General features: G+C 33.0%; 1 protein-coding gene across 2 annotated transcripts; it reads left to right on the forward strand.

The window, feature by feature from the left end:
- Window positions 1-1,443: 1,443 nt before the first annotated feature.
- Window positions 1,444-5,481, forward strand: LOC118057848 (uncharacterized). 2 transcript variants are annotated; one of them, XM_035070563.2, is made up of 7 exons: window positions 1,444-1,850; window positions 1,973-2,061; window positions 2,174-2,306; window positions 4,360-4,458; window positions 4,612-4,734; window positions 4,852-5,114; window positions 5,205-5,481. In XM_035070563.2, the coding sequence occupies exons 1-7, from the start codon at window positions 1,709-1,711 to the stop codon at window positions 5,313-5,315; spliced, it is 960 nt and encodes a 319-aa protein (XP_034926454.1). In that variant the 5' UTR covers window positions 1,444-1,708; the 3' UTR covers window positions 5,316-5,481. The 2 variants fall into 2 exon arrangements, with proteins under 2 accessions (XP_034926454.1, XP_034926452.1); XM_035070561.2 differs by having other exon boundaries at window positions 1,447-1,850; window positions 2,168-2,306.
- Window positions 5,482-8,942: the final 3,461 nt, after the last annotated feature.

An 8,942-nucleotide genomic window follows, 5' to 3' on the forward strand; every position in this document is an offset into this window, starting at 1 on the left:
TTAAGTATTACTATACAAAGCGTGCGTTTTACATTAATTTACAGTTCATCCTATAATATATTATTATGGATTGTTTAAAATTTTATATATTTTTTTTAATTTGGTTCTTAAATTTTATTTTTTAAAAGATTTAATTCTTATTAAAAACTAATTAATTTTTATTTTTTTAAAAAAATATAAAATTAAAAAAAAAGAATTAAAATGAAAAGGAAACAAACATTGATAACATATAATAAATTTCAAAGATAAATTTTTTATCCTTAGACTTTAAGTGTTTTTTATAAAAATATAGAATTAAAATAAAATGAATTAAAATAAAAAGGATATCACACGTTGATAACATGTAATAAGTTTATTAAAATATATATTTTAATCCTTAAATTTTAAACCTTAAGAATCATTAAAATTATATAATTTTATTACCTTAATATTTTTTTAATTTGATTTTGTTGTAAAAGTTTATTTTGTTAGTTTTTAATTATTGATTGAGAAAGAAAATAAATCATTAGATTTTAACGGTAAAAAAAAAATATTATCGATATCAATTTAGATTATTAAAATAAATATTATTTATATTAAATGATTTTTCTTTATAAAAGAAGTTTATTTTAAGTATTTTTTTTATCCTTAAAATCGATAATGGTACATCGCAAGATCGGTGCAGAAAGAAAATGCCGACAACCTCTGGGCACAACAGTTAAGAAGTTCATTTTCCTCTCTCTATGCTTGAATTCGAGTCCTATCATCAATTAACTAGATTCATACTAAATCTATAATTGATCCTTTGTGAATTGTATTTCAACATAGTAAAATAAATCCATATAAAATTTTTAATATAAATGCCATAGTTTTAATAATTAAATAGTCACATCACTATTTATATTAACAAAAGCTAAATTTTTTAATACATCTAAGCTTAATTGTGTTTTGGGTGTTATTTTAGGATGCTGTCTGATGGATAATAAAAATAATTAATACATGAACCTTTTATTTTATAAATAAAAAATAAAAAAAAATTTCTTTTCCTTTCTCTTGTAAATTAGGACAAACTTTTAGCACATAAACACAATAATTATATTTTATTATTAAAAATAAATATAAAATAGCTTATTTGATGGAGAATGTATAAAATGATTATTATTTGTCATATCACACAATACCGATTAAGTTTTCTCGTTAAAAAAATTAGTTGACAATTTAATTTAAAAAAAAAAAAAAAAAAGATAGAAACAACGGAGGTATAAACCCACCCTATCCACCCAATTGCTATCCCTCGAAATATACCAAATTCATAAATCCATCCATCAATCAATCATATGATAAAGAATATTTAAATTTTAGCACAAATGCATCCTCCTATCTTTTAGCCGCTAACCTAACCACAAGGGCGCACGTTAGCCCAGGCTCCAGAGACAGCAAAACAAAGTTCATTTATAAGGCTAACTCTTAACCAGTCATTAAAATCAAAAGAAAGAAAACAATACTCGCTTGTATTAATTTCTTATAATCAAATCCCGATCCACACCACTCATCGGCGCCCTCCAAAACGGTCTTTATTTTTTATTAAAAAAAAAAGAGCACAAAAATAAATCATTACTGAATTTTTTTTTAAAAAAACCACGACTTGGTTGCAGAGCGATCTATCGGTTGATCTAATAAAAGAAAGAGGAATAATTGGATATTATGGCGGGATGAGGAGGAGGAGGAAATGGCGAGAGGAGTGAAATGGGGATGTTCGTACAAGAAAACCACTCTCTTTGTTTGCTCTATTAACATTTTTGTTGCTCTTTATGTTCTTCGCTCTCTATATGCTTCCCTTTATCTCTACTCCAATAATGATTTTAACAGAGGTAACTAACTCTCCAAGTTTTTTAGGTCCTTTTTTTTTTTTTTTTTTTTTTTTTTTATTGAAGCGGTTTATTTGATTTTCGAGCTTTCCTTTTTCTTTATTATTATTATTATTATGTTGTAGTTGTAAAGTACACACCAGATCAGATTAGGAAAATGGAGGAATCAATTCGGATTCGAAGAGCGAAAAAACCTTTAGAGCTTGTTAAAATTGTAAGCTTTTCCTTTTAGGTTTTTCAGTTATTGTGTGATTAATTTGAGCTCTGGATTCCTTCATTGGATGTTGGTAGTTTAATCAGTGTTTTCTGTTTTTGGAAAGGTGAAGGAACTTAAGGAAGAGTTTAACAGAGAAGAAACGGTGATTGAATTGCCAAAAGAGGTTAAGAATAAAATAACTGATGAGATTCTGGAGAGATTGAGAAGCTTGAATGCGAATGCGAATATCAGTGAGCAGAGAAGTAGGTTCATCTTTCAATCCCATGTCGTTTTGTTTTGCAGCTGCCTATACTATTTCAAATTGATTCATGCAATTAGGATAGGTTTGAACACTTGCTTTGTTCGAGTCTTGAAGGCTCAGCGCATTTGACGTGTATTATTCATCAAACGACAACTAATTTAGTATAATGTGGAGAACCAGAAAACAATTTTCTGTGCTGTCTCACTGGATTAGTGAACAGCAAGAGTGGTGTTTCTTTGTTGTTGCTCACTCTTCCATACAACTTCTGCTTGACTGCATTTTGTTTAACTAAACAGAAGATGAGTGCTCAAATCTACTGAATATTAGTTTTTGTTATGACGGGCCTATGCCCCCAACCAATATTGGTATTACAATTATGGAAAACAAAGGAGAGGAGGTATTTTTTCTTCTTTAATATGTTGCCATTCTTGGTTTTGATTTCAAGCAGATCCTATTACTGTTGTACAAGGAGTATAGAATTCAATGGAGCTTGCTACCACCATTATACACATACATGTATGTTTGTATGTATGTATCAATTTATCTGGTTTTGTTTTTTCTATGAAGTGCTTAAACATGGTGGTTTACGACTTTAAACTCTGTCCCCTCCATCAACTATAACATGCTACTTTTATTTTTATTTTTCCCATATCCACCCTAACTCTGCTATATCTCCCATGCTGTCTCTCTTGTAAAGTCACAGCTACTTTTGTTTGCTTTCATGAAACAAGTGCCATTTTTTTTGTATTAATATTAAAATGACCAGAACCTGATGCCTCTGCCACGCTCTCCTCCATGCCATGAATCCACCATATCTATCATTAGCGCCATGCCAGCACTGACATTTTTACCGCCTGAGGCCTCTTATTTATCGTTATAACTGTTGCTACCATATTTTTTCCATGTCTCTTGTCTCACAACTGCAAACATCATGACCTCTATTTGCAGCATTATTCCTCTGCTGCCTCTTAACGATTTAAGGATCTGTCGCCTTTTTTGGTTTATCTATCACCAACATCCTCTCTTTTTCTTCCTACTTCACTCCCAAACTACTACAGTGCAAAAGCTCACAGAATTTGTTCCTAATTTCTTACATGGGGACACATTGACCGTCAATAGCAAACTAGAAAAGTAAATTCTCTGTCAAAAAATGTTGTAATTCATAATCAAATAGGTATTGCTTGTTTTGAAATTAGTCAGGTCATCTGATTGCTATTAATTTTTTTCAAAAAAAAAAATTATAATGCATTGAAATTCTGGTGCTTTAGGCTGATGTTATGCTTTGAATCTTGTTCATAAGGTTCTTCTTGAAACCTTGGACATCATGTCCCATGATTCCATTTAGAGAAGGAAGGAATCTGTAATGGTGCTGAATGATATTTGTGGGCTTAGTCTGTTATACATCTCTTTGTAATTTATTAGCTCCATGGTTAGCTTGGAAGTTGGATAAAAGAAAGAAGAATTTTCAGAAGCTACTGTGTGGAATTTACATTTTGTTGACTGATAATATTTTATTGAGGGTATCTTTGGCATGGAAAACTTCAGCCATTTGTTATTTCTGAAAGCTGTAAATTTTTTCTTCTTCTATTTCTTAATCTCTGCCATATTCATGCTCTTCGTTGTAGAATTATCTGAGGATTCTTTGGATGTTTTGACAATTTTTTCATTCATGAACACATCTCGACTTGAAATGGTGACTTCCTGCCTCATGGAGTTCAAGTGTACTGTTAGGATGATTTTGGACTGACATCATTTTTCTGTTCAATATAATTTACTTAGCTGATAACCACCCAGTCCTGGTTGTATCAGGATTTGATTGGTGCTTCTTTTTAATCGTATTTCCAGTCTCATTCCAGACATTTCACTATTTTTAGCAACATTAAACAATGATTTCCAGAAATTTATTAATCACGTGCCTACAATAGGGTCATCCAACTATCCAAGCAATGTGGATGGATATATATAGGACATGTAACATAAGAGCTATGACTTTTGACCTTCTCTGTGCTGATACCTTGCCACTTATCTTTGTTCTTCTCTTCTTTTGTAAACAGATGCTGTTGAAAACTGGCGGAAAGAAAAACTGCAAGAGGTCAAACTGTTGGCCCGTGAAACAGAGGGGCTGACTTCATCTAATTTGAAAGAGGAAGCTGGTATGCTTCTGTCCTTGGAAGGGTGTGGTTTGGTGTCATTTAAATCTCTGATGTAATGGCCTCAAGGACCAATTATATTTGTGTCTGTAGGAAGCACTTTAAATCCTCGTTTCCCATACCCTGCTGCTCACGCGTGTAACTGAATGTTCTTAGGTATCCTAGTAAGAGCCTTAGAGTCTGATTGGGCTGTGCTGTCAGAAAATATTGGCCTTTGGCTACCCGCTGAAGTAATTCACCAGGAACACGATGATAAGCCTGAGGGTGAAGAAGAGCCTGGTAATTAAATTGAGGTTTCTGTTGGTAAAATTTTATTCTTCATGTTGCCTGTATCTAAGCATTTACTGATGAAACAAATTTATACATGCTTGTTTAATTATTACTTATTTTTTACAGAGGAAGAAGTTCTACCTGGCAGGCCTCTTCCACCTGAATGCCATGCTGAGCTTCATACTGATTATGACGGTGCTGCTGTTAGATGGGGCCTTACCTACCATAAGGAAAGTGCAGCTGACTGCTGTCAAGCTTGCCTAGATCAGGCAAAATATGCAAAGCCTGGTGAAAAGAAATGCAACATATGGGTCTATTGCCCATCAGAGACAGGGTGCTATTCGCCGGATATCTATCAACATAGAAATCAAGAGTGCTGGCTAAAATATGTAAGAATTGGTTTAATGTTTAATTATGAGCTAAAATTCTTCAAGACTTTAACCAATCTAATTATGACGTTTTATCTTGTCAAATTGCAGGCAGAAAAGCCCAAACTGAATTTCAAGGATAGTTATTCGGAATCATATAGAGATTCCCACCCAAATGCGCCATTGATTGTTCCCTGGGTTTCTGGTGTTGTTAGTGCATGATTGAAAGTAACATCCCAAATAGTTTGATGTTAAATTGCTTGAGCTGCGGTCTTTATCGTCTTGTGACAATTTTTAGAAGATGTGAAGCTGCCTCTGCTGATACCTTCGATTAGGCACTCCTTGCATCCAGATGTGGTGAATATTGACTTCATTTCATTTGGTTTTCTTTTGGAAAGAGAGAACGGGCGAGTAGTGTGATCCCTCGTTTAATTGCCAGAAGCATTTTTTTGACATGGGGCGCGGAAGACCTGGCGCTCATGATATTAACATAGTATCTGGTGCCAGACTAGGCAGCCTCTTTTTACAGTTAGGACATCAAGAACTTTCTTTATGGATTAGCCTGAGAGATTGGTTCGGGTTGCCTTGTAAATGGGATGGAAAATTAACGTTGTTGAAATGGTATGCAAATTTTCGTAACCATCGCATGCTATTGGAATTTCCTTCATGGGAATTAAGAGCTTGTTTCCTTGGACTACGGAAATTTGCGAAGGGTGTTCAAAAAACTGGCTTCTTTTATTAATACGAGTACTATAAATAATAATGAGTTAAAAAAAATCTAAAAAACATGGATTGAGTGATGGATCAAGATTTTTAAAATCTAGTGCATTTTATATATATATATATATATATATATATATATATATATATATATATATATATATTTGATAGTTTTATATGATGAATTGAATATTTATTTTTATTTTATTTAAAAATGTTTCATTTTAGTTTTTGTTAATGGTATATTTTACATTTTTTTTTTTTAAATTATATTTGATTCGGCTATTATCCTTAAAAAATAATATATGAGAAGCTTGTTAAAACAACATGTTAACATACCAACGCCACTTTGTATCTGACATTTGAAACGAACGTCTCTTCCTATACAATAATGTTCTCTTTTCAAGACAACTCTCAATCAATCTAGGTCTTTTTATTCGATTTCTTAGTTTTTCGTGATCTTTGTTGTTGAAGAAGGAAACAATTTTATACCTTGAGCTGTTGGGATCTTGTCCCTTTCTCATTGAGACTTTTTTTAAACCCAAATATTATTATATTTTTTCAAAAACCCAAAAAAAAAAAAAAAACCAAAATTGATTTTTATTGGTTATTGCTCAGATAACCCTAATGTATATTCTATTCAAAAATACTGATTTATATACTTTTACAAGGTCTCTTTAAGGAAAGAGTTCCAAAGGTTTGCTCTCCCAAATTGATCCATGCGAATTACTAATTCAGAACAACCCTAATTTTTTTTTTATTTGTCTGCTGTTTAATTAACATCCTAATTTCTTCGAATACATTTCTCTAACCTGCAATTTTTTTTTTTTCGGGTTGTTGCCGTTGAATCTGCTGGCAGACAAATCCCAATTGCCCTTTTGGAGCGAGTTAAGGAAGATTTCAACAAAAGATGTGGTGGAAGAAACCAAGACATGCTTTATGAGTTTTCCGAAAGACAATCAAAGGGTGGCGATGGGGATTTTGGGTTTTTCCATGGCAGCAATTTCATCTTTCCATCCCAATCTTCTTCACCGGCTCCCTGTAAAATTTTGTCATTTTGTACAGATTTATGCTAAAAAAAAAAATAAAAATAGCTTGGTGTGGCAAAGTAGTAATTATCGTTCATTGCAAGTTGGTTTTCATAAATTTAACGGTTGTGATTTTTGAAGGTGTAATTTAGGGAAAAGAAGTTCAATAAAAATTAGTAGTTCCTCAACTACTCTCGCAAGACAACAACGAGACAATGCTCAAAGAGGGTCAAATTGTAATTTGCAAGGCTGAGCCGAAAGCTGGATCGGCCCGCGTTAATTAATTACAGAAAAAATTAAAAAAATACAGTATTTCTTTGAGCACATTTACCAAATAAACGAGTTAGGATCTTCAAATAATTCAAGAGCTTGAATTCTACTTAGTACGAGTCATTTCAAGTTTAAAAGATGAGGATGTGAGCTTAAAAGATTCAATTGACAGCCATTTGATGTGGAGAAGTAAAAAGAAAGGATTGTCCAAGCACAGGACACTACCTGAATGTCTCTCTATCACAGCAGCATGCAAAGCAGTTTGGCCCTCTGATCCCCCATGAGCTGAAGCTGGAGTTGATAATCAGAATCTGACTCAAAACATCCTTCTTCCCTTCTCTAGCAGCGAGAAACAACGGCGACTCGCCGGCATAATTTTCAAAACAGGCCAACTTAGTATCAACCCTCAGCAACAACTTTACGGACACTCATATTACCCATGCCTAAACAGCCTCGTGTAGAACTGTATTATTCTCCTTGTTTCCCTGCCTCAGGATGTCAAACTTGCCAGTTTTTCCATTTTCAGTGCTTATCCTTTTTGCAGACAGAACTTCTTTCACCAGAAAATCAACAATAGAGAGGTGTCCACACCTTGCAGCAACATGTAGAGGACTGTCTCCACTCGAATTCGGCCTTGTAAGAAGAGACCTGCATCGATTATAGATTTCAACGACGACTCCTTTATGTCCGGAAAATTGCACAGCAATATGGAGAGGTGTATTCTTGTGGAGTAAGTTTAGTAAGTAGCCTTGGATTTTCGTTGAGAAGTTGAAGGAGAATATAAACATTCCTGATTTTACAACTCTGTATAGCCCTTGAATCCCATGAAATCCCTACTGGCAAACAACTATCACACTCTATCTGAGCATTTTATTGTAACGACGATGTGGTTCCAGGCTTCCATGTGAACATCTTGACCCAAGAACATATAAGGCAAATCAAAATTCCGACTGACTATTGAGGTATGTCTGTAAATTATTAGTCAAGAGAATATTTATTAGTTATGTCTAGGCACTAAATATATGTTCAAAGCTCAAAGTCAGTATCAGAATCAACCTTGACTGGATCAAATATCAAAGCAGGAACAAATTTGAAAGATCATATGATGCTTGAATGAGCATTTAATTTAATTAATTTATGACTGAAAACCATTTCAACATAAATGATTCATAATGGGATTAAATAAAAGCAGAGAACTAAAATTACAATTCCAAGATGGTTAGCATATTTTTTGTTCATATTCAAGACATTTTATGATGGTTATTATATGTCTGAAGGCAAAGCATATTTATGTTAGTAAATTAGCTATTCATGAAGATAGAAAGCAAGTTTCTGTTGGTAATTAGTATTACAATTTGATGGTGCCCAAAAAAACAAAAATTCTTTGGCTTGCCGTATGGCAGTACCAAGCGTGAATTTTCTAGAAAGCTCAAACGATTAAGTAACACTAGTTACATTACCCCGCCGCGATGTCGCGGGTTAATTTATTTTTGCTTAAAAAATATATAAAAAAAAACTAAGGGCTAAAAGTGTTAACATCTTTCTGTAAAGTTATACCCCAAAAGTTTTGGATTTGGCTGCAACAACTGACCCCAAGAGGTAATATTTATAATATTAATAATAACATAAACTTGCATGACCCAAGTTTAAACGGGTCTAAACTGAATAACCGGATTTCAATAGCCTTGGATGCGCGTCTAGCCTACAAGGTCATGTCATAAAAAGTATGATAATCAAAATAGATTAATTAAAAAAAAAAAACCCAATAGGAAGAAAAACTAACGAAGTAAAAAGATTTTTTTTTTAATTAACTGGGTTAACCCTTCAAACC

The sequence above is a fragment of the Populus alba genome, chromosome 2, assembly GCF_005239225.2.
Source record: "Populus alba chromosome 2, ASM523922v2, whole genome shotgun sequence".
Lineage (NCBI taxonomy): Eukaryota > Viridiplantae > Streptophyta > Magnoliopsida > Malpighiales > Salicaceae > Populus > Populus alba.